The following is a 25,488-nucleotide window of genomic DNA, read 5'->3' on the forward strand; positions in this document are numbered from 1 at the left end:
AAGAATTTAAGCTATATTTACAGGATGGCGGACTCTATCCTGGGAAGCAGTGACTCTTAAAAGGATTGGGGGGTTGTGATGAAATACACCCCTATGTTCATTTTACACCCTACATGCTACTGTAATAATCTTTGTACAAGATATACCTCGTGAGGTATCATTTGAAAACTCCTAATTTACTAGTATTGTCTTGATAAAATATGTGTGGCAACATTGCATGTGAAGTTATAAGATTCCCCTGTATGATGTTATTAACACATATTCCAAATCCTACAGGCCTGGCTAAGAGACATTGGCTAACAGGTCTGTCCTAGACAAAGGAATGTGTGCTTGTCTTAATTTGCATGTAAGCAGTAAACAGAGTCTCCAAGCAGGAAGGGAAAACAAAGGAAGCTCAAACAGGTGGAAAAAAGCCAGCAGGGAACATCTTTCCACATTGACGCTTTGTCTCCCAGTGCTCAGCTGGAAATGTTTTTCAAGAGGGGGACTGAAACTATACAAGCATTTTGCAGGTCAGATGAGATTATTACAGTGGTCCCTTTTGGCTTTAGAATCTATGAATAAGGATCTCTGTTGGTCGCCCAGAAAGAGACAGTCACCTGGACACCCAAGTCCTGGCCTAGCTGAGGCTTTGTAGGGGAGGATCAGGTCCTTTATTTGGACTCTATGCTAGTCAGGTGACCAGAGTAGCATACTCATGTGATGTTGCTCTGTTCAGTCTGCTGTGCTTAGTGCAAGAGCTGTGATGTATTCCTCCCACTATAGCTCCCCTGAGCAGTTTTACGGATCAAATGACAGTCAGTCCAAGCTGCAACAGAACAAATCACCAGCTGCTGAGGTTTTCAGGGCAGACAGGCCCATTATTGGATTTGAAGAAGCTCAGATCCGAGGAAAGAACCCTGAGAAATGGTTTTCTTTGCTCCTATGACCCCGCCAATGCTCGTTTAGCTGAATTCTGTAAGAATTGTTCGGCTGGAACTTTATTTAATTGCACAGTATCCCTGCCTGAAAACGACTGGGTATATGAAGCACTGTTTATTGTGTCACAGCTGGAGTATTCAAGGCTGCGTTTCTAGGTAATGAGTACTGTAGTCCTGCGGGCCTCCGGGCTATGCCAGTTAAGTAGCGGATTTGTTCTAGTCTGAAAAATGAGGTTGAAACTCCAGGGTGCTCGCTTTCTCTATGCCTCTTTCAAGCAGTTATTTGTAGATCCTGGTTATGACCCTGTGCTGGCAGGGCCTGGGAGCTTTCCCTTACAATATATACACACTACAACTTGGAGGCAAGACTTCAGTATGTCCAGGCGTACCTGATAGAGTCAGGTTGTTAAAAGTAGTAGTGTAGCCACTGTTGAATATACAGCAGCAAGATCTGGCCACTCAGATACTATCCCCACTGTTACTCACATAATCTAGGGCACCTGGCCTACACCCTATTGAGGGCTCAAGGCGTGACCTGGTCAATTTAGGCACTTCCACCCTTTCCTGACCGAGAGTTTGGGGTGTAAGACACCTAGCCTTTCTCATGGGGCTCAGGGAGAGACCTGGTCAATTTAAGTACCCATCCCTACCCATGGGTTTCGGGGCTGTACAGGTCTGCGTGACCTTTTCCCAGTGAAAGAGCCTCAGACAGCTGTGCTCTAAACATCTATTTATTGGCAACACAAACAGAATACATATACCAAACAAATCTCTTATGCTCACTGCTCCCAAGATACAAACAAATTTCACCTGATGGCCAGTCAGGATCCACTCATCTGGGGGTTCCTGGTGATGCGTCTGCACATCACTATTATGCAGAGGAGTCAGAGTTCCAGCAGCTTGATGTTGAACTACAGTCCAGAAATGGTTCCCAAAGAGCCTTGCTTTACATTTACATTCTATCGGTAAAACTAGCTCCCCCCTTTCACTTTACTAAACCTATCACTCCTAAAGAACAAACATTTTAACCAATTATACACTGGCACCTCTCTGTCCTCCTTCCTGCCCACGTTTTTTACATTTTATCTTTCATGCCCAAATTGTAACTTAGCTGTGTCCTTTTCTGTTTGTGCAGCTAGTGAGCATAAAACACTGGTCAGAGCTTATTTTACCATTTGTTGAGTCTCTTTCTGTATCCTTCCTAATTTCCCAGTATCTGGGTGTCTCTATAACCTTGGTGGTTATAAGTCTCATTAGGACATTCCTGAGGTGGGGGTGCTTTATCAGCAGTAGAACTTCCCCCCTCCCCCCCAATTTTAGTAGTGAATGCCCAGCATTTCGTCCATGGCTGGTTTAATGGAGGGGGTAGGGGGTGGGGAGGGAAGGGGTTGATCAGGTCTCAGGCCAACATCTGGCACTGACTACAATTAGAGGCAGGATAGCAGATGAGACAGACCCCTAATCTTGCAGTTTCTATGCTCCTTGTCTGAAAATATTTATTTTAAGTACCAATATAATTTTGCCAGGTGCTACTTTAGCTCTTTTGGTAGCAGGAATGGGGAAGGTGTGGGGGGAGAGAAGATTTGTGAAGAGGTGCAAAGTATAAGAATTTGACTTCTGTTTGACTTTCAACATACATATATCAAGTTTCAGAGTGGTAGCTGTGTTAGTCTGTATCAGCAAAAACAACAAGGAGTACTTGTGGCACCTTAGAGACTAACAAATTTATTTAGGCATAAGCATTCGTGGGCTAAAACACTTTGTGGGCTAAAACCCACTGATGAAGTGTGTTTTAGCCCATGAAAGCTTATATCCAAATAAATCTGCTAGTCTATAAGGTGCCACAAGTACTCCTCGTTGAATATACATATATAAATTACTGGCCACTGTTATTATTTAACTTATTGTAGGGTCTATTTTAAATGGCAGGGGGCATTGTACAAGAGGAAGGGTACAGCGGGAAACAAGACGTCAGGATACATGGATATGTACTGAGCCCTGTCCCTCAATTGGATAAGTCACCTCCCCACCTTACAATGGAGATAATGTTGATCTACCTTGTGGGAGGGTTGTGAGAATTCAGATATGTTTCTGAACCTGTGATGCTGGCAGAGGAAGGGCCCGTTCATGCTAAGGCCCCTAGGTGACAACTGAACACTGAGGGCTTGTCTGCATTGGCAATTTACAGCGCTGCAGCTTTCTCAGTCAGGGGTGTGAAAAAACACCTCCCTGAGCGCAGCAAGTTTCATTGAGGTGGTTTTTTTTCGAGCGCTGGGGGAGCTCTCATCCAGTGCTCTGCCGTGACCCACAAGTGCTGACAAATAGCTGGAGCCAGTCTGTGTGCTGGAACGGTTTAAATAGATATTAGAGTTATAAAAACATGCTCAGTGTTTAGACTTTATGGAATGCTTGTAAATTGCTGTGTGCATTAATCTCACTTATAATACCTGTAGGCTATGTTATAAAGCAATATTTAAGTGTTTGCTCTGTAACTGTAAATCACCAGAGAGGAGAGAAGCATTACCACATGCAAAATACTTGTTTCCAACAGGAAGTGCTATTTCTTGCCCAACCAAAGAAGGCCCATCAGCTCCAGGGAAACCACTGCTGAACATCAGAAGACAAAAGGCTTTGTGCATTGCTTCCCCCCTCCCACCACCACGAAGAGGAGACGTGCAACTGTACTGCTCCCAACAGCTGAATTCCCAACTCTAATGCTTGAGGAGTTCACACTTGATACTCGGTGGAAATCGAACGCCTTGTCTACACTGCCACTTTACAGCGCTGAAACTGTCTCGCTCAGGGGCGTAAAAAAAACACCCCCCTGAGCGCTGCAAGTTTCAGCGCTGTAAAGTGACCGTATAGACAGTGCACTAGTGCTGGCAGCTACTCCCCTTGCGGGGGTGGGTTTTTTTCAGCTCTCTCCCAGCACCGGTGCCGCGACTACCAGGCCACGTTGAAGTGCTGGGCAGTTGGATAGAAATACCTCTGGGTGATGAGCGCTTTGCCCTCGACACTTAAATCACTTATTTTTTAAACGTTCATCATCGAATCATAGAATCATAGAAGATCAGGGTTGGAAGGGACCCCAGAAGGTCATCTAGTCCAACCCCCTGCTCAAAGCAGGACCAAGTCCCAGTTAAATCTTCCCAGCCAGGGCTTTGTCAAGCCTGACCTTAAATCTAATCTTAAAGCCCCCTCTCTGGACTCTCCCGCTGGGGCTCGAGCCAGGAGCGCGTGGCACGTTTGTGACATGGACGTTCAGCATTTAGCGGGCCGGTTACAGCCACGGAGCACCGCCGCTGCCAGGCCTGCAGCCACCGGCCTCCAGCGGCGCGGCTGCACGGGCATCGTCACGGCGCCCGGCCCACGTGGGCGGGCGAACAGCGCTGAGGCCGGCCCGGGGCTGGGGGCCCGCGAGACAGGCCGGGTCACCCGCCCACCGGGGTTAACGGGCGCGCGGGATCGAGGCCGCCCGAGCGGGGAGCTAGACCCCAGGGGGCCCGGCTCCAGGGACATGTGCAGCAGCCAGCAACGGGCGGGGAGGGACCCCCCCCCGGGGGCCGCCAAAGGTCGCTGCGAGAGGAGGCCCCGCCCCGCCGGGAGCGGAAGTAGGGCGGGGCACGTGCCTTGTACGTCTGAGGTCACTTCCGGACCGTGGAGCGTTTCGTCATGGCGGCTTCTTTGTTGAGGTGACGTCTGGGAGCGCGGGGAGCAATGCGGGGCGGGAGGCTGGAGAGCGAGAGGGGTGGGGGGGGCGCTCGGGGGGCTGGAGAGCGAGAGGGGCGGGGCGGGGCTGGAGACCTGGAGAGCGAGAGGGGTGGGGGGGCGCTCGGGGGGCTGGAGACCTGGAGAGCGAGAGGGGGGCGGGGCGGGAGGCTGGAGAGCGAGAGGGGCGGGGCGGGGCTGGAGACCTGGAGAGCGAGAGGGGTGGGGGGGCGCTCGGGGGGCTGGAGATCTGGAGAGCGAGAGGGGTGTGGGGGGGGCGGGGCGGGAGGCTGGAGACCTGGAGAGCGAGAGGGATGTGGGGGGGGCGGGGCGGGAGGCTGGAGAGCGAGAGGGATGTGGGGGGCGGGGCGGGAGGCTGGAGAGCGAGAGGGATGTGGGGGGGCGGGGCGGGAGGCTGGAGAGCATGAGAGGTGTGGGGGGGGCGGGAGGCTGGAGACCTAGAGAGCGAGGGGGGCGCTCGGGGGGCTGGAGACCTAGAGAGCGTGAGGGGTGTGGGGGGGGCGGGGCGGGAGGCTGGAGACCTGGAGAGCGTGAGGGGCGCTCGGGGGGCGGGGTGGGAGGCTGGAGACCTAGAGAGCGTGAGGGGCGCTCGGGGGGCTGGAGACCTGGAGAGTGAGAGGGGCGCTCGGGGGGCGGGGCGGGAGGCTGGAGACTTGGAGAGTGAGAGGGTCTCTCGGTTAGCGGGGCAGGGCAGGGAGTCTGGAGAGTATGACAGGTTTCAGAGTAGCAGCCGTGTTAGTCTGTATTTGCAAAAAGAAAAGGAGGACTTGTGGCACCTTAGAGACTAACAAATTTATTAGAGCATAAGCTTTCGTGAGCTACAGCTCACTTCATCGGATGCATTCCATCTGATGCATTCACGAAAGCTTATGCTCTAATAAATTTGTTAGTTTCTAAGGTGCCGCAAGTACTGCTTTTCTTTTTGGAGAGTATGAGGAGCGCTCAGGGGGTGGGGCGGGAGGCTGGAGACCTGGAGAGTGTGAGGGGGCGGGGTGGGGGCAGGCTGGAGACCAGGAGAGCGTGAGGGGCGTTCGGGGGGTGGGGCAGGCTGGAGACCTAGAGAGTGAGAGGGTCTCTCGGTTAGCAGGGCAGGGCAGGGAGGCTGGAGACCTGGAGAGCGTGAGGGGCGCTCGGGGGGGCGGGGCGGGAGGCTGGAGACCTGGAGAGCGAGAGGGGCCCTCGGGGGGCGGGGTGGGAGGCTGCAGACCTGGAGAGCGAGAGGGGCGCTTGGGGGGCGGGACGGGAGGCTGGAGACTTGGAGAGTGAGAGGGGTGCTCCAGGGGTGAGGCGGGGGCAGGCTGGAGACCTGGAGAGTGAGAGGGGCACTCGGGGGGCAGGGCAGGGCGGGGAGGCTGGAGACCTGGAGAGTATGAGGGGCGCTCGTGGGGGAGGGAAGGACAGGACAGGCTGGAGACCTGGAGAGTGTGAGGGGTGCTCGGGTAGCGGGGCGGGGCGGGGGGAGGCTGTAGACCTGGAGAGTGTGAGGGGAGGTCAGGGGGCGATGTGGGGAGGGGGGCGAGGCCGTGTGGGCTGGTGACTGCCTGTGATGTGGCTGGCTTCTGGCAGGGTGGAAGCGTTGGAGAGCTCGGGGCAGCGCTGGGAGCCTGCCCCGGCTTCTCCCTGTCACCTACAGCGGTGCTGTGCCTGGCCAAGGCAATGGCCTCCGTGACCTGCACTGAAGCCTGACCGACTCCTGCTGCCACGGAGAGACTGAGACAGTCTTGTCTTAAAAACAAAGCCCTGGAAGGGCAGGGAATTCTGCAGCGTTAATAAGCAAAAGATCCCAAAGGTCCCTAAACAGCATCATCAGTTCCCCTCACTCTCGTGCGCCATAGGGAGAGCTCAGGTAGACAGACATTTATGGTCACGTTGCACTGTCTAATGGATCTAAGCTGCCAGATGCCTGTGTAGACTGACCCTGCATCTTAGAACTATGAGTCCAGGCTTGTGTCGACACAAACGTGCAGTTTTAACTGTACTAGTGTAGGCAATGTGGCGTGAACCACCCCAGTGTGGACACATTTATACTGGTGTAACTTATCCCCATATGGGAAGGGGAATAACTTGTCCCCGTATAAGAGAGATAAGGTGGGTGAGACGATAACTTTTCCTGGACCAGCTCTGCTGGTGAGAGAGAGGACCTTTGGAGTGTATAGAGAGCTCTTTTTCAGACTTCACCCTACTAGGGGTTGGACCAGTATAATTATTTTGGCCTTTTTCATTGGTCATAAATTAGGAAAAAACCAAATACCCAACAGTCCCTGCAAAAGACAAACACTTTTCTGCATTCAGATCGCCTTTAAATGTATCACAGCGTAGTACTAACTAGCACAGGGTAGGTAGCTGAGCAACAGGTATATCTGTGACTGGGTTCTCATTTATTGCTACTGCTGCAGTCACTGTGTGGCAGAATGATGACATACCTTTGTCAGTGTCATATGGAATGGGTAAGGCCCTACCAAATTCTTGGTCAATTTTACGGTCATAGGATTTTAAAAATTGTAAATGTCATGATTTCAGATATTTAAATTTGAAATTTTATGGTGGTATAACTGTAGGGGTCCTGCCCCAAAAGGGTGTTGTGTGTGTGGTTTTTTTTTTTTCAAAAGTTATTGGGGGGGTTGTATTGCCACCCTTACTTTTGCGCAGCTACTGGCGGTGGTCCTGCCTTCAGAGCTTGGTGGCCGGAGAGTGGCTGCTACTGGCTGGGAATAGAGGTAAGGATGGAATGGTATGGTATGGTATAGCCACCTTACTTCTGTGCTGCTGCCTTCAGAGCTGGGCCCTCGGCCAGCAGCCGCCAATCTTCGGCCACCTAGCTCTGAAGGCAGCAGCACAGAAATAAGGGTGGCAATACTGTGACCCCTCCAACCCCCTTTTGGATTGGGACCCTCAGTTTGAGAAATGCTGGTCTCCCCCATGAAATCTGTATAGTATAGAGTAAAAGTACACAAAAGACCAGATTTCATGGTCCATGACATGTTCTTCATGGCTGTGAATTTGGTATGGCCCTAGGAATGGGTTTTCGATGTTTGTATGGGTTCTAGTAGACAGGAGTTCTGGTTTTCTCTAGCAGACAAAGGTTGATCTCACCATAGTCTGTGGCTGTATCTCAATATGTTGCTGTTGAGTAAAGGAATATTGTGTCCAGTTTTGATGTCCCTGCTTGAGAAAGGCTGTTGAAAATTTGGAAAAAGTTCAAAGAAGAGCCACAAGAGTGATCTGACTCCTGGAAAGCTTGCCTTACAGTGGAAGACTAAAGGATTTTAATCTGTTTAGTTTATTGGAGAGAAGGTTAAGAGGTGACTTGAGCATGGTCTAGAACTCTTCTTCTTCATCTATCCCTCAACGCAATGATGATGTCTGCCAAAGGTGTTCATTGATGGGTTTTTAAGTGGCTGAGGAGCCAATTCTTGCCCTGCAGATTTTCCCACAGAAGTGACAGGTGAAATCTTGGAGGAGATATAGTTGTCGCCTGGAGTGTTGTGCCCTTTCTTTCCTCCTTTGTCGCTTCTCTGTCTCATGAGCAAGTCTGTTCACAGAGTGGGCTGTGGCTTGGTGTATAGTTTGTTGCCCTTGTGTTCATGTCCTCCCAGTTTGTTGGATCGATGCCTCCCTTTTTAAGGTGTACTTTCAGTATGTCCTTGAAGTGCTTCTTCTTCCCTCTGTGATCCCTTCTTCTCTGGCTTAACTGAGAGAAGAGTAGTTGCTTTGGGAGACAAGTGTCAGGCATATATACACAGTGACCAGCCCAGCAGAGTTGATGTTTCATGACCTGTGCTTCTACACTGCTGATGTTGGCTGCAGAGAGAATGCTGATGTTAGTGTGTTGGTCTTTCCAGCTGATTCTGAGAATCCTCCTGAGGCAGTGCTGCTGGAACCACTCCATCTGCTTGAGATGTTGTTTGTAGGTTACCCAGGTCTCTGATCCATAGAGAAGGGTGGGGATGATAACTGCCTTGTAAACCAAGATCTTGGTACCTGTTTGTAGATCCCTATAATTGAAGACTCGTTTGAGTAGTCTTCCAAAGAATGTGCTAGCACAGCGGATCCTGTATTTGATTTCTGTGTCAATGCTAGCTGTTTTGGAGAGGTGGCTGCCAAGGTATGGAAAATGGTCCACTTTTTTACAGGGATTCTCTGCTAATGATGATTTGTGGAGTACAAAGAGTAGTTTGTGCAGGTGAGGGCTGGTAGAATACCTTGGTTTTCCTGATATTAAGAGAGAGACCCAAGCTGTAATAGGCATCTGCAAAAAGATTTAGGGTGCTTTGCAGGTCGGCCTCTGTGTCATCCTTCCACACACAGTCATCTGCATACTGAATCAGTGATGCCAGTTCTCGGGATCTTAAATTTTGTTTGGAGACGTAGGGGATTGAGAAGTTGGCCATCCATATGATATTCAATCCCGATTCCATCAGGAAAGCCGTTGCAGATGAGACTCAGGATCATGGTAAATGGAGAAGAGTGTTGGAGCAGTGACACAGCCCTGCTTGACACCAGCGTGAATGATGAATGTTTTGGTCTCTGAGCCATTGCACAGAATGGTGGCAGTCATCCCATTGTAGAGTAGTCTGATGGAAATAATTTTCTGTGCACAGCCAAACCTACACAGCACCATCCATAGGGCAACATGATTGATAGTCAAAGGCTTTGGTTAGGTTGATGAATGCCATGCCACAAAATCTCACCCACCCACTCCTATGAAAAATCTCACCTATGTCTGAGTTATTGAAATCCTCAAATCGTGGTTTAAAGACTTCAAGGAGCAGAGAATCCTCCCTCAAGTGACCCATGCCCCATGTTACAGAGGAAGGCGAAAAACCTCCAGGGTCTCTTCCAATCTGCCCTGGAGGAAAATTCCTTTCCGACCCCACATATGGCGATCAGATAAACCCTGAGCATATGGGCAAGATTCACCAGCCAGATACTACAGAAAATTCTTTCCTGGGTAACTCAGATTCTCCTGAATCTGTCTTGCCACAAAGATCGTGTAGTTGAGCCTCAGGATGGCTTGAAGCCACACTGTGGTTTGGGGAGGAGTACCTCGGCAAGGGGGAGGAGGTGGTTTAATAGGATCCGGGCAAAGATCTGCTCTGTGACAGAGGAGGGCAATACCTCTGTAGTTCCTGCACAAAGATTTGTCCCCTTTTTTGCATATTGTAACAGTGTTGGCATTAAACTCATGTGGAATTTCTTCACAGGTCCAGATTTTGTCAAGGAATTGGCAAAGTTTGTGCTGGGGCATTGTTCTACCAGCTTTAAAAACCGCAGCTGGGATGCTGTCTGGGCCTGGTGATTATTTTTATCTGGGTGATGGCATACTGTAATTCCTCAGAGGATGGGAAACTCTCTAAATTACCTGACAACATCATTGACATTCAAGAGCACTGGGATCAACTTAAAAATACTATTCACAGTGCATGTGCTGAAACTATAGGATATTCCACTCATCGGCACCAAGACTGGTTTGACAAAAACAACAAGGAAATCGTAGCATTAATTCAGCAGAAAAGAAATGCATTCTGTAACTGGCAAAATGATTCCTCTAACCAAAGAAAATGAGGCCTATCATCTGCTGAAAGTCCAAAGGAAACTACATGACATCAAAAATAGGTGGTGGCAAGAGAAGGTCCTCTGAGATCCAGGGTTTCGTAGACCAGGATGACATGAGAAGCTTCTTTCAAGCAACAAAAGCTCTATATGGGCCAAGCTCCAAAGGCCCAACCCCCTTACATTCCCAGGATGGCTCCACCCTCCTCAAGGACAATGCAGCCATCAAACAATGCTGGAAGGAGCACTTTGAGAGCCACTAAACTGTGAATCCATGGTCTCTGAAGACACCATTGAGTTCATTCCACAACACATAGCAATGGAATACCTTGCTGATTCCCCCATCTTCTGAGGTCTATAACTACCAGTGCAGGGAGAAGATGTACTATTAGAGGGCTCTTTATTCTTCCTCTTGAGTTACTTGTTCACCTTTTCTCACTGCAATCAAGGTTAACAAAGGTGGTGTTTTTTTCTAGATATTTTCTTACCTTTTTTGTTTTAAAAGACAGTTTAGGCTTGGTGTGGTGTGGATGGAAAGAAACATGCTGGCTTGGGTGGAAAGCTTTCTGAGGTGTGCATAGACTCAATTCCAGTCACAGAATCCACAGGCAGCTCTAAGTGAGCAGCCAAGGTCTGATTCATCATTTCCCTGTACTTTGCATAGTATGTTACACTCCTATATTCTGATTTTTTTTTTTTTGGTGGCATTCTAAACTCACTGTACAGCACTTTGAAACAATTCCACAAAGTGTAGGACAATGGTAAATTGGCCCCTGGATGTGCATAGACTAAGCCCAGACATTAAAATAGAAGCAACTTGCCCATGCATGTATTTATTGTGACGTTTGCGTTGGATTACATGGGTGCATTTTAATGTGCTCTCTGATGACAGTCTCTGCACATATGCTAAAGCTAACACATCCTCTTCCTCTGCTGATAGATAAATTTTCTAACTGGCTGTCTGCATCCCCCAAAACTGTCAGATGCACTCCTAATTCTTTTTATCCATGGTACATGTATGACCCCAGTTATTGTAATATCTGAGCACTTCACAATCTTTAATGTGTTTATCCTCAACCTCCTGTGAGGCAAGGTAGGGCTGTTATCCCCTTTATTCAGATGGGGACCTAAGGCACAAACTGTATGACTTGCCCAAGGTCATACAGGGAGTCTGTGGCAGAGCAGGGAATTCTGAATCCCTGCTTGCTTCCTAATGTCTGGATCCTCCTTCCTCCCCTCATTGCAGAATTGCCAGATTTGTTTAGCTGTGTTCCTTGTTCAGTTTGCCTTCAGCTTCCAGAAAAATCTTCCACTGATAGAAGTTGGAGAGAGATGAGGGGAGGAATTTGGCCATGCGGGAAGCCCGCAGCCTAAATGTGTGTTGTGGTAGTAATTGCCGTTGTCATTACCATAGCTTCATAATGAAAAACACTGCAGCCAACTGCATTGGGAACCGAGCATGGAGCAACCGTAAACTAGATTAACCCAGACAGTACTTATATTAATAGGGGGCAGTGAACTGATCTTGGGAGACTGGTGGTTCTGAATTACTAATGCTGGCTCTGCCAGCTAACTCACAGTGTGACCCTGGTCGAGTCATTGAACGAATGTGTGTTCTTTCCCTTCTTTGTTGTTTTATTTTGAATTGCAGGAAAGCCTAGGGGCCCCAGGCATGGACCATGGCCCTGTTGTGCTAGGTGCTGTACAAACACAATAAAATGAAGGTCCCTGCACTAAAGACTAAGTAAATTGTAGAACAAGGCTGATCCTCGGAGTGCAGAGCCATCAGCCCGGTCACTTTGTGTACTTGGTTTTTTTTTTAAATCTGTTGTCTTCTGCCATCTGTGTAGACGGTGTCCAGGAGCCAGAACTTCGATTTATGTAAATGTTTATAACTTAGTTGAGATCAATGGAGCTATGAAGCCCTGTTGAGGGTCTGGCCCCCAGGTGTTTTTACCTCTGTGTTCTCGGGTCTGCTGGCGGATGGTTAAAAATGCCAATGCTGTGTTTAGCAACTGGTGTTAGTGAAACAGTGGGAGATTTCCTGAGATGCTGGAGCAGATGCAGTCTGCATGCATCTGAGGGTTAATTAATGTTTGTAAGTGTGCTGTAGATGAAAGTACAGAGTGTTGTTATACACTTAATTCTAATCATGTCACCAGGAAGTGAAGTGCTGTCTTTTGTGCCTTGTCCTTCACAGTAACTGAGAAGAGAGCGAATGCTGTAGATTCCAACCCACATCTGCAAACTCTTGAGCTGTGGCTGGATTGGAGGCCTGGCTCTGCCCCTCTTGCTGGAGAAATGCCCTTGAATGTTAGTCACAATTACTGCAATTGATCTGTAGAGAATGGCTCCCACTGCTTTGGGGACCATAAAAATCTTATTTATCTCCCACCTCCAGTGTTGATGTGCCTGAAATACTGTGTGCGTTGGGCCATGACATTGACCTGCCTTCTTGCTAACACTCAGAGAATAACAAATGGCAAGGGTGAAACAATATAATGAAAAAGAACTTTTAGGAGGAAAGCTGGTGATCTCTTTATTTCAGAAGCTTGAAGAGTTGTAGTCTGAACCAGCTCTTTTCATACTGCTTGGCAGGCATGCCTTTCTGGGACATTTACCACCCAGTCCTGATAATTGCTTCTCCTGAGAGTGAAGAATGGCCTATATCAGCCTTGCTGTTAGTGCAGAGTACTGTTGATGCCTGTCTTATTAGCAAGGTATTACAGCTCAGTATGGTAATTACAGCGTATCATAAAGAGAGAACTCTTAGTTAGACTCTCCAGACTCTGTCCAACAGCTAGGCTTAGTGTTACAAGTGTTAAAAATAATTCCTCATCTCCAAGATTCACTCTTAAAACATCAGGCATTATACTGTGGTCTCCTCTGCTCCTGGTTATAAAAATGCCCCTGTATTGTGTGCATTTTCCCCTTTCTGTGTTTATCTGACATTCACAGACCTCTTTCTATCGTCTTTTTTGCAGACATGTGGGTCAGCGTTGCCTGTGGACTCGGCTCGGCCCCAGCCGTTCTATGCGACAGTGAGTTTTTGAGTTTTTATTGAGAGTAAAGGGATTAATTCTTTTCTCCCTAAGGGATCCCTTCTAAGACTTCACTGCATATGCATGTTCTTCCTGCTTATTAATTCTAACCATTCAGATATCTGGCAGGTGCCATGTTTTGGCAGGGTATTTACTATGTCATTACATGATAAATATGTGGCTAGTTAAATAACCTGCAGGTGTTTCTTTTGTGAGGTAATAATTGAGTCCTGGAATAAAATAAACTCTTGGGTGGAGGCTGGGGTGTGTGTTAGTCCTGGGCTTGTCTGTTGTTGAATGTGTCAATTATGAATATGTACAGACACAGTTGGATTAGAATAGTGTAACTGGAATAAAAGCAGGCTCACTTTAGAAGGCGCTTTGGGATAGCATTGATTGGGGTTTGCATGCTGTACAGGTGCATCAGTGAGTATATTGCATCCCTGTGCTTTGCCCGTCACTGCTGTCATTCTGTGTAAGCTGCAGTGCAGTGTACCCAGTAACTTTATACCTAACAAAGGTACGATTAACAGAAACCCTCTCGTGGTCCATGCAAGCTGCACAGCTGGGCTCGGGGTGGGGGAAGCTGTTATTTTTTGTTTTCTTTTTGCTAAATCGGGCTGTAAGAGTAATTGCTGAGTTATCTCAGGAACATGAAATTACAAGGTCTGTCTTTGGTACAGTGTGCAATTACCATGGCAGTAAAGGGCAGGTTGCATGGTATCAGCATTATATAACATGTTATCAGATAGCTAATAGTCAGACTCGACTGTGGATGGTGCTTTTCAAGTTAGGAGAGCTCGGGAAATCAGTATGGAACTGAGCACAGCACTGTCTCGTCGTCTGAAGTTTTATTATGAAATGCTTAGACTGCCCCTGACTGACTCACCACCTGTTTTTCGAGAGATCCATGCTGCATTACCGCAGTCGAGACCAGCAGAGGTGCTTGAGCTGGCAGCTTTTGTGAGGGGTTCTAGTTTGGAGCTCTCCCTCTACCCACAAGTCCATCAGGGCCCAGTTTTGTTACCCTTCCAAACACATTGCGAAGCCGATCTTTCCCCTTTTGGTTAAGGCTGTTGAGGAGGTTGGGCTGACATGGCTATATGTATGGGCACTCCTTGTTAAAGTTGTAATTTTGAAGTTGTGGGCTTGGTGCCCAGACCACTGGATGGCACCTATAGATGGATTTAATAATTTTAATAAATAAATACTCCTCTGAGTAGGGAACAGAGGAGAGGAGTTCATGTCAGTAGCCTGCTTCCCTGGCATCGCCATTCTCACTCATGGCCTCGCTGCACCTTCCTTGGGCTTCATGCAGACCTGATGTCATGTTTATTATGCCCTTTAGTTCTTTTTTTAGGTGCTGACTTGCAGGGCAGCTATGAGCTGGCCCCATTTTCAGAACTGTGCCCATGGTTCAGGTAGTTTTCCTGTTTCAGGATAAAACTGCAAAGAGCAAAAAGCTGCTCAGTGGGAGGGGCATTGTGTGTGGACTGTTTGACTTGTGCTGATGTGGAGATGGGTGAGCTGTCTCCCACAGGATGTACCAGTCCTGCAAGGTGAAATGCCCCTCTAGTGTTGCCCTGTGGACCTGGTACAGCCCTGCTTAGACAGTGATGTTCCATGGGCACAGGGTAAATCTGAGTCACTTAATTCTGTTGCTCTTCCTTTTACTTCTCTGACTTCCTGTCTCTCCTTTTGTTCCAGCGTGGTCCCCATGGGAACAGCAGCGAAGGAGGAGATGGCTCAATTTTGCGATAAAAACACCCAGTCAAACCGTCCCATGTCCCCTCATATCACCATCTACAAGTAAGAACTCTAGAGGCGTCTGCATCTCTGGGGGTTACATCCCAGAGTCTGGCAAAGAGCTTAACCCTCATCATCCTCCCCTTCATTGAAAAGAACTCTGTATGTTCCCTTTAGTCGTCAGGGAGCACCTGCCTTGTGGTTAAGGCAGAGAAGTGGGAGACCTGGGTGTATTTCTAGCTCAGTCATAGACTTCTGAGACCTTGAGCAGCAGACTGTTACTTTCCCACCTGTAACAGTTTCTTCATCTCTGCAATGGTAATAATGAAACTGACTCACCTTAAGGGGTTGTGAGCCCTAGTTAATGTCTTCAGAGCCCTCTGATGTCCTTGATGGAAGGCGCTAGACTGGGTCAAAGGATTATTTCCCCCAAAAACCTTGAGTCCAAAGGGTGTTAGGGTGACCTGAGGCACAGGAGGGGGATCATGTGAGGCCACCAGAGCACACCTCCTCAGTGTCTCTGCATTGGGCTGTTCCCATGATCTGATTCTCTTGTGGTGAATTTCCTGTTGTGTTGGGATTTTTCTCATTTCTGTGTGTGTGTCTGGGAGCCTGAATCCTGTCCTGTTCCTCTGAATCATTGGCAGCCTTGCACTCTTCCCCAACCTCCCTCCCAGCAAACGTGGGCTTTCTCCCTCCCAGGATTCCTGCCAATGGGGTTTGTCATTCCTGAGCCACCCCTGCAAATTCCCCGCCCATTTTCCTTTCCTTCTGGCTAGATTCCTTGAATAATTCTGACTGCAGAAATACACAGCCAGCAGCACAGAGCTGTCTGGGAACAGATCGGTTGTGCCTCTGCACCCCTTCTCAACAGGTTTATGTGAGTTCCCAGTGTCCAGCCTGTCCTTCATCCTCACATTACCTCAAGCTTCTCTCTAGACAACCTCATCTCTAGCATGCTTCAGACACCCCAGATGTGCTGTTTGCATATCACCCACACTCCATGAGTGGCTCACCTTTCTGACGAGGTCTATTGTTTTGCAGGTGGTCTCTGCCCATGATGATGTCCATCGCCCACCGTGGCACTGGTGTTGCAATGAGTGCAGGTGTGTGATTCTCTGCCTCGGGTACCTTCGGGAGTAGATGGGCTGTGGTCAGCATCAGTATAGAGAGCTTTAATTTGCAGTCACTAATCCTGATACAACTTGACTTTTACTCTGTTGATTACCTCCTCTCTCCTTGTTCTCAAGGCAAGGAGTTGGAGTGTCTTGGCTGTAGTTGCCACAGCTGGGGTCTGTAATGGGCTGTACTGACTGCACAAATAAATACCCATTGCTTCTAATCTTATTCTTTTCCTTCTGCAAACTGTCTCTTGCCACATGCACTGGTAGAGTCCTGCGCGGATACGCAATTTATATCTGCGGATACAAAGCGGATATCTGCGGAGTTGCAGGGCTCTAGTGACGATGAGCAAGACCAGCAGGGCCTTGGCCAGTGACTGGGCCAGGAACTGCAGCGGCAAAAGCAGCAGCACGTTGAGCCACTGCTCCCAGAAGCCAGTACCCAGCCTGGGCAGATCCTCTGGTGTGGCTGTACCGCCCCCAGTCCTGATCATTAGGGTGGGCACAAAGCTCACTGCCAGCTGTCCCTGGTCATGCTAGTGTGTGCAAGTGGCTTGCACGCTCCTGTCCCTTCCACCAGCAGTGCAGGTCTCCTGTTTGGGAGCATGTGAGCTGCTTGCACACACTAGTGGGACCAGAGATAGCTGCCGGTGGGACCAGGGATAGCTGCTGGTGAGCCCACCCCAGTGGGCAGGGCTGGGGTGGTACAGCCTCCACCCCAGAGCTGCCCTGGCTGGTCGCTGGCTCCTGCAAGTAGCGGCCCAACATGCTGCTGCTTTCACTGCTGCGGTTCAGGGCCCGGTCACTGGCCATGGCCCTGCTGGTCTCACTCGTTGTCGCTAGAGCCCTGCAGCTCCGCGGATATCCACTTTGTATCTGCAAACATAAATTGTGTATCTGTGCAGGGCTCTATACACCAGTGTCCAGACTCCTGTACCTTGTTAGACCCGATGCCCTGCACGTGTGTGCCATATGTAAGTAATGCCCTTCCTGGGAAGGTCAAGGAGGCAGCATTTTCTATTGGTTAGAGCATGGGGGACTGGGAGTCAGAAAACCTGCGTTCTGGTCTGAAATCTGCCACTCCCTTGCCTGAAATCGCACAGCAAGTGACTTACCCTCCCAAGACCTCACTTTTTGTCTGTTGGGGACTGACTCACTCTTGTGGCTCTCACATGGGGTGCAGTAGTATAAATGCAAAGTGGTGGTCGCTTTCGCTTTGCCATGGCTTCCTGTTAAAGGGCCGCTGCCCCAAGCAAGAACCCCTGTCTGAGGAAGCCACTCATGAAAGAGCAAGTTCAGATTCAAATGGGTTTTCTAAGCTTTCTGCAGGTATTTATTATTTGTATTACTGTAGTGCCGTGGAGCGTTAGTCATGGATCAAGATCCCATAGGTGTAGGTCCTATACAGACATAGCCGCTACCTCCCAGTTAGGGCCCCCTACAGAGACCCTGATAATGCACACTGGGTGGGGGAGTAGGTGGCACCAGGATTGGGGCCACTAAACCATGTCCAGACAGATAATTTGATCTTGTGCCATTTAACCAAAACACTAATGTTGAAACCTTAACAGTCTTCCTGACCCTCGTTCTCCTAAGGCCCTTCCCTCTTTTTTCGTGGCTCAGTACCAAATTTAACTCTGTTCTTTGTGGTGTGCTGCTGTTGGAGCAAAATGATCAGGAAGGAAAGGGAGAAAGTGAGGGGCTGCTAAGGATAACTTCACCAGCCCTCCCCCTCCATCAACTCCTAAAGCTGGCCCTGGAATGTGGGGAAGGTCTTTGGGGAGGCACAACACCCCCCCCCCCCCATGATTTCCACAAGGTGGGTGGAATCTGAAATGAAATCCACAGCAAAGTTTGTGTCACAGGACCAGAAAACTCTTTTTTTGCCAGTGGGGGAGTTTAACTAAAAATTAGATAAAAATGGCACTAGAAACCTTGGTGCTGCTTCCAGATGGACTCATTAGACAGAGTTGCTTGTTTGAAGGGGGTCTATTGTAGGTTGGGCCTCAAGGCTTGAACTGACCATGTGCTCCCTGCCTCCCTCTTGGCTTTCACTGAGTTAAATCCCAGAATTGCTAATCTGTGCAGCTAGGCATTATTGTCTCACAGTAGATAAGCTGAAGGTCCAGCCAGGTGCCAAATGTCAGCAGCATGAGCCGCAGAATCTGAATTCAGTTACTGAAATGAGTTACAATGAACACAGCAGTGTTTAATCTGACGTGAGTGCTTGTTGCAGATCACTCTGTTACATCAGTGCAATTTATCTCTTTGCTGGATCTTGTGAGCCCAGTGGGTTTATTCCCTAGTGCCCTTTGAGTTAGCCCATGTGCCCTTCTCTGTAATACTATACCAGGAGGAGTGACACCCACTGTGCCAGGCAGAGAGATGGTTTGTCAACATGGTCCAAGCCTTGCGGTTCTGTTGGTCATCCTCCCCAGCCCAAAGGTCCTCACTTCCCAGAGGGCTGGGAAATGCCTGCCCTTCTGTGCAGGGTGCTTGGCCAGTAGCCAGTGTGCTATCGAACCTGCTAGTTGTTGTTCAAGCTCACAGAGTTGCCATTGCCTGTAAAAGAGAATTTATTACTCACTTGCAAAACGAGCCCTCCCATTGACCTCTGCCATGGGAACAGCAAGAGGCCTTCTCCCCAGAAGAATCCAAAAGGGTAACCCCACACTGGCTGCACTGTCTCACCAGACAGATGTGCAGCCAACAAAATGGAACGGAGCAGGGAGCTCTGCTTTCACCGGCCAGGACAGCAATTACATGAGCACTTGATTCCTGCACTTTCTCAAGGCAAACACAGAGGCCATTGAAACCACAAATGGCTGAGCTGGGAAGCAGCTAGTTGGCTTAGAGGTGCTGGCACTGCTGCTGATAGAGCTGCTCAAGCCCGCATACCAGAGGAGAGCAATCGGGCTTTACTGAACGGAGGGTTAATCACGGCTTGGCTAGCTCTTCTCTCTTTCCTCACACCCATTATTTTGGCAGCACCATCTGTAAAAAACCTCTTGGTCTAGAAATGACAGAAGCTGCCACCACTTCTCCAGCTAGGATGCTCACTTACATCAAGCTGTCTCTTCGTGTGCCAGCCTCTTCGCTGATGTCTGCACATGCCATTGGGCTGCTGGGCCTCGCTCCTGCTAAACTGTCTGTTCGGTTAGTGATTGGAGAGTGCATATTTTTCTCCTATTTTGGACTCTAGAGGACTTTCTGGTGGAGCTCCTCTTACAGTTCAGACCTCGAGGGGATCCTCTGAAACTTGCATTCCCAGGTAGTTTGGCTTATGCGCTAAGGCCCTGATTCTGCAAATGCTTGGGCGTGTCGTTGTGCTCTGAGGAAGTTACTGGGAGCTACTTGTATGAGTCTAGTTACTCCCATACTTCAGTGTTGGCAGGACTGGGGCCAACAGTAAGGTACATAATAGCCTTGTTGACTTCAGGGGGTAATACTGTGGTAACAAAGTAACCTCACACCTTATATTCTGTTACTATTTATTTAGCCAAGGTGAGACTGTGCCTGGAATTGTTCTTAAAGGCATAAGTGTGTCAGAGCAAAAAGTGACCTCTCCTGCACTAATCACCTAAAAGTAACTCTTCTTCCATCTCCTCACTATGACATGCAGAATTGAAGGCTGCTCCCTGTGGGAGCTGTGCTGTACTGATACAGAGGAACCAGGAGAATGGAAGAAGTTGGCTCATTTTGTGGAGAGTTAGCACTGGCTTTTCAGGCCTCAGGAATAGGAGTCCCTGGCTTCCAGCTGGGGAGTGCTGATTCTCTTGCAGAGCTCTCTTTCCTGGTGAGTAAGCTGCTGGCTAACACTGGCAGCTGGTTTAACTTGTGGGTTCTTTCTTTTCCAGGGGTGTCTCTCTTTGGCCTGGCTGCCTTGATTCTCCCGGAACAATTCCCCTATTACTTGGCATTTGTGAAGTCACTCAGCCTGGGGCCTGCTCTTATCTACTCTGCTAAGTTTGCCTTGGCTTTCCCCCTCACCTACCACACCTGGAATGGAATCCGACACCTTGTGAGTAGCCTTGATGGAGCTGCCATGTATGTGTCTGTTTAAGGTGCAGGTGATTGGGTGGACATCTGGGGTAATACTTTCAGAAGTGCCCATTTCCCAATGTGACTTAAGTCACTTTGGCACTCCTGAAAGTGTAACCTCTTGTTTAACATCCCCAGCTTGTAATGTCATTGTCCTGTGATGATGAGATCTTCCAAAATGACTGTTTTACAGTGTTAATATCAGCTCGCAATAGCCATGTTCTATTGTATATTAATATTATATTACATCTGTTTGTGATTTACTTTAGTCCCTTTATAGAAACCAGCCCTTAATATTTTGCCCTGGGCTGAAATTTGGAAAACAGCGTCTCAGTGAAGGAGAACTTTGCAGATTTAAAAAACAGCTGAAGAGAATATTGGCTCCGCAATGTGGGAACAAGATGTGCTGCAGATAACGATTGTCTTGTTTCTGTAACTTCAAATATGTTTAGTTTTACAAAATCAAAATTGCAGAGACAGCTGGCTCATAGTGTGACCTGATCCCTTCTGCTTTAGGGGAAGTGTGGCTCAGGGAGTGCTGCACTTCAAACATGGATTTGTGCTGTACGCATTGGGTGCCCACTGTGTTCGCGTCTTGGTGGCATAAGTATTGATTCCCAGAGTTTATATCTTGGTTCTGGTATTACCAGATGCTTATGATGAAAGAAACCCATCATGCACCTGGCAGAGCTGTCCCTGTAGTGATCACTGAGGAGTGAGGTGAGGGGGCTTTGTAAATCCCTCAGCTGGAGAGACTGGTTGATCCTGGTATGGCTGGCACTGCTGCAAACATTGTTCATTTTGCAGCCCGCTAAGAATTCCAGATCAGATCTGTGAACATGAGGCCTGGCCCAGGGCTCCAGCATTGATTCAGCTGGCTGAGCCCCATTTGCTCATGGAGTTGCTGTCAAGCAAATAGAACAAGCCTTAACAATCATCTCATTAGGGCCTTTGAGTCAAATGCGGGTTGAAAGACTGTAACTGCGTATTTACATAAAAAAGGCAATGAAACTGCCTCCAAATCCATGTTAAAATAACCAGCAGTGCTGACAGCTGGCCAGGCTGATGGCTACATGAGTCAGGGAACGGTTAATGCTTACATTGTTAGGTGTTTCATTTCCCTGAATAAACTGCAGTGCTGTGGTGGTGTGTGCGCGCGTGCATGCACTCTGGTTGCTCCCCTGCTGGAGAGCTGGTTACTGTTGTGCCTGGGCCTAAATTCAGACCTATTCTCACAGCACTAGCCCCGTAAACTAAAGGCACTGCCAGCTTAGGCTGAAATTCCCAGCTCTCTCCACCCTTAACTTAGACTTTTCGCGCACCGGTATATATTCTGATCACCTGATAGCACCTGTATGTGATACAGAGCAGTCCTACATTGCCAGGGCTAGCAGCAGACTGAATGACCAACTAGGTCCATGTCTGGCACTGTGGTGATTGACTCAGACCCCATATACAGAGGCACAATCGGAGATATTAAGACAATGAGGAAAATGACTCCTGAATGCTGCGTCCCGTCTTTTGTGGGGATGGGGCTGACTGCATGGGTGGCTGGGTTAGGTGCAGTGCTGCTCTCTAGTAAGATTTCCCCAGTGGAGAAGGGAGATGCTTCCTGTGACTGATTTTGGCTCTCCTGTGGAGCTCCTTGGCGTAATACTGAGTGGGGTCAGTAAGTTCCTATGTACAGAGGGACAGCTGAGGCACAGAGCGACTATTACATCCAGTGTTTTCTGGAGCGTGGACTAACTGTGGTTGCCCACTCTGAGACATCTGGGGCCTGATTTTTCCAGTGGTGTCTCCATTAGATTTTTGTTCAGAGCTGAGGCTACCTCTCATCTTTGAAAACCAGGACATTCTTGGATTGATCACCCAGCACCAGTGGATGCTTAAAAGTTTAGGCCTAAGTAACTAGCACAAAGTCATACAGGTAGTCAGTGGCAGAACTGGGAACAGACAAGATGGTCTGCCTTGTCTGTTCCTGCCTGCCACCTCAGTGCATTAATAATGGCTAAGGCTAAGTTTTAGTCAGGGGTATTTTAAAGTCATGGGCAGTAAACAAAAATTCACAGCCAGTGACCTGTCCGTGACTTTTACTAAAAATACCCGTGACTAAAATTTGGATGGGGAGGGGGCTTCCCGGGGGCCCAGCGAGTGCTGGGGTAGTGCGGGTGGCGGTGCCCTGCATGCTGCCTCCGCTACCCCTGCAGCTCCCATTGGCCGCAGTTCCCCGCCAATGGGAACTGCGAAGCCAGTGCTCTGGGCGGAAGCCTCGCACAGAACTGCCTGGCCATACCTCTGCCTAGCAGCTGAGCGTGGGGGATGTCGCAGCTTTCGGGGAGCCCCCCAGGTAAGTGCCACCCAGAACCTGTCACATGCCCCAGCCCCCTGCCCCGTCCCACACCCAAACTCTTCTGCTGCTGCAGGGGTCGGTGGCCCGAGACTGCCCCAGCAGCAGCTAGTGCGACTGGCGCAGGGCTGCCTGAGCTGCCCCTGAGCCAGGTGCACCAGCCGCTGCAGAAGTCACAAAGGTCACGGAAAGTCACGGAATCTGTGACCTCTGTGACAAACTCGCAGCCTTACTCATCGCCAGTCAGAAACCGGATGGAACCAGCTTCGCTGGGACAGGGTTTGTCGTTTTTGTGATGAACGAATCACTGTAGCTAACTCCACAGGGCATTATCAAAGGTTGCTCATTTCTGTTGGGTCATCTAGGCCATTCACAGGATGATTCTGGGCAGCAGCATCTCTAGTACTCTGTCCAATCTAAGTGCTGGGGCTCACACTGCCCCTGTGCGCAACCTGCACCCTTCACCCTAGAGACTCCTACAGATCTTGTGATAGGCTCAACTGCCCCTTCCTCACTTGGGTAGTTCTCTGCACTCCCTCTCATTTGCAGTCGGGTGCTCAGAACACACTACTCCAAGTGGGATCTCAACAGCTCCATATCCAGAGGGGCTGTTCCCTTCTCTGGCTTGTTCTTTGCCTATTTTCTGCAATGCACTGATAGCCCTGGCTTTGGAGGCCTGGCATGCCTGGGGTTCGGTTGCAGACTGTGTGAGTGCCCCCATGGGACGCCTGGATTCTTTGCTGAGTGTGTCTGTTCTCTTTTGTCTCTAGATTTGGGACATGGGAAAAGGATTTAAGATTCCCCAAGTCTACCAGTCTGGAGTCCTGGTCCTGGTCTTGACCCTGCTTTCCTCTGCTGGACTCGCAGCCATGTGAAGGCGCCTCCCTCCTGAAGGCCCTCCCTTCTCCTACAAGGATTTGATTCATCTGGTGATCTGGTCCAGACAGAGCTCAGTGTGCGTATGGGGGGAGGGAAGGAGGGACTAGAGACTCCTAGATAACTAAATTGTTGATGCAAGATGGTGCTTTCTCCTCTTTGTAAAGCATGTGAATGATCAGAGTTTGTTTATTACTAGCCCTGAGTGATGTGCTGTCTCCAGCTATCCTAGCTCAGCGAGATCTCAGAACACCCTTCCAGAATGCCACCAGCAGGAGTGTCCCAGTCCAGGATGTTCAAGACTATAGGTAGCTACAAGCAGCTGGTAACTGACAGCTGATTCGCAGTTGATTCTTATCCACCTAGAGCATGCTCAGAGGAGCTGCTTTTCTTAATTCATTGCTGTTCTTTCAAACTAACTGTGCTTCACTTGCTTTCTGCTCTGCCCTGAAGCTTGAGACAATACTGGCACTGTGTGCCCCCTCACAGGGCCTGAAGGGGGTTGGGGGAGGAGATGCGAGTGCCTCTAGCCTAGTGTATGTGTGTAGGCTCACATAAAAGACAAATCTCTCCATTGATGCTGGCGCTGGGTCTAGGGCAAGCACAGACTGAGCCGCCAACGCCAGCGCCTATGATGCTAGCAAGGGGAATAAAGAATTTGACACTGTCCTGGGTAAAATGCCTAACTGCTGGAATCTGGCTTTCTGCAGCAGTCAGCATCCTGTGGGCTTTACAGTGGGGAGAGGGGAAGCCTGTGGTGGGCCCAGTGCTTGGGGGCTGGGCATGTTGAGTTCAAAGCGCTCTGTGCAGCAGCTCACAACTCTCCCAGCAGATGAAGGATAAGCACCTGTATATTTTTGGAGTCTTCAATCAAATGTTTTTTTTTTTCCCCTCTGAAAATAAATCTGTTCTTTGAACCTTTTGGATGACTGCCACGGTCTCTGCCTCACTGTGCACTGTCACTTCGGCATGTGTGTTTGTAACAGATCTACCCTTCCCAGTAAAGCAGGCTTGCTCTTTCACACCGCACGCTGGCAGCTGGGTTATTGTCACAGATTTTCAAATAAGCTGCCATTTCAGCTTTTCGATAGACTCTAATGAAACATCTGAAATCTGAACAGACATATGGAGTATTTATCCTGAGAAGATGGAGAATGTTGTGTTCTCTTCAGAGAAGCAGCGTAGAGGTGTGTGATGTGACTTGGGAGTCAGGGCCCTCTAATTTCATGTTATGGAGCTCATAGTGACTGGCTGCCTCTTGGGTATGTAGTCGAGGAACCTGACACCATGGGCCTGCATCTAATGGTCATTTACACTGATGTGAAACGCTCCTGGCTCAGTATGGTGGCATTTCAAACCCAGTCCATGCTCGCTTTGTGCTAGGGTAATGGCTGCCCCAGGTGCAGGCTGCTGGAGAGTGCTGCTAAAACCCAACGTACTCCAGTAGTTGTGTTTACACTGTTCTGCTCTGCCAAGAGACTGTAAAAATGGCCCCTTCCTATTCAGGGGTTCTGCCCCCTCTATGGAGCAGTTGGAGCTGTTGACTCTACTGTGTGTAGGAGGAGTTTTCTTCCTCCTGTTGATGTGGTGGAGCCACCAGGGACTATCCTGAAACATGAATTCCTCTGTCTCCAGAATGGCTCCAGGACCAGCACTAGCAGCACAAGTTCCTCCCACACTGCCCCACGCAATGCTTCAGCTCTGGGTACTTTGGTGTCCAATGCTGAGTGAGGATTTGGCCTTGGAGAGTAACAGTGAGGTTAAAACTCCCCTGACAGCTCTAGGCCCTTGTGTGCACTACCTGCAGATGCATTTACCACTGGGTTGCCATTGGGTTAAGAGGCATGTGGCTATTACCACTATAGTCAGTGCTGGTGACAGAGCAGTGTGGGGGGAGTGCCCTAAAACTGTCAGCGTAGGTGCAGACCCAGAGAGGCAGTGGTGCATGGGCATCTCTCCCGGAGAAGGCAGAGAGATGATCCCTCTTCCCTTCCAATGTCATGGAGCCAGCAAACAGTGCTGCCTTTTGGTGGCTACCAGCTTTAGTCTTTCACTGGTAATTCCCCACCCCAAGTGAGCAGGCGAATAGTGACCAAGCAGAAGCATGGCCTGAT

General features: G+C 49.2%; 1 protein-coding gene across 2 annotated transcripts; it reads left to right on the forward strand.

The window, feature by feature from the left end:
• The first annotated feature begins 4,485 nt into the window (after positions 1-4,485).
• On the forward strand, positions 4,486-24,296 carry SDHC (succinate dehydrogenase complex subunit C). Of its 2 annotated transcripts, none has more exons than XM_038382935.2 (6): positions 4,486-4,612; positions 13,187-13,243; positions 14,951-15,052; positions 16,034-16,095; positions 19,968-20,131; positions 23,269-24,296. In XM_038382935.2, exons 1-6 carry the CDS (start codon positions 4,593-4,595, stop codon positions 23,371-23,373), a joined length of 510 nt encoding a protein of 169 aa, XP_038238863.1. In that variant the 5' UTR covers positions 4,486-4,592; the 3' UTR covers positions 23,374-24,296. The 2 variants fall into 2 exon arrangements, with proteins under 2 accessions (XP_038238863.1, XP_043358048.1); XM_043502113.1 differs by lacking the exon at positions 4,486-4,612 and adding an exon at positions 10,772-12,922.
• Positions 24,297-25,488: the final 1,192 nt, after the last annotated feature.

The sequence above is a fragment of the Dermochelys coriacea genome, chromosome 24 (assembly GCF_009764565.3).
Source record: "Dermochelys coriacea isolate rDerCor1 chromosome 24, rDerCor1.pri.v4, whole genome shotgun sequence".
Classification (NCBI taxonomy): Eukaryota; Metazoa; Chordata; order Testudines; family Dermochelyidae; genus Dermochelys; species Dermochelys coriacea.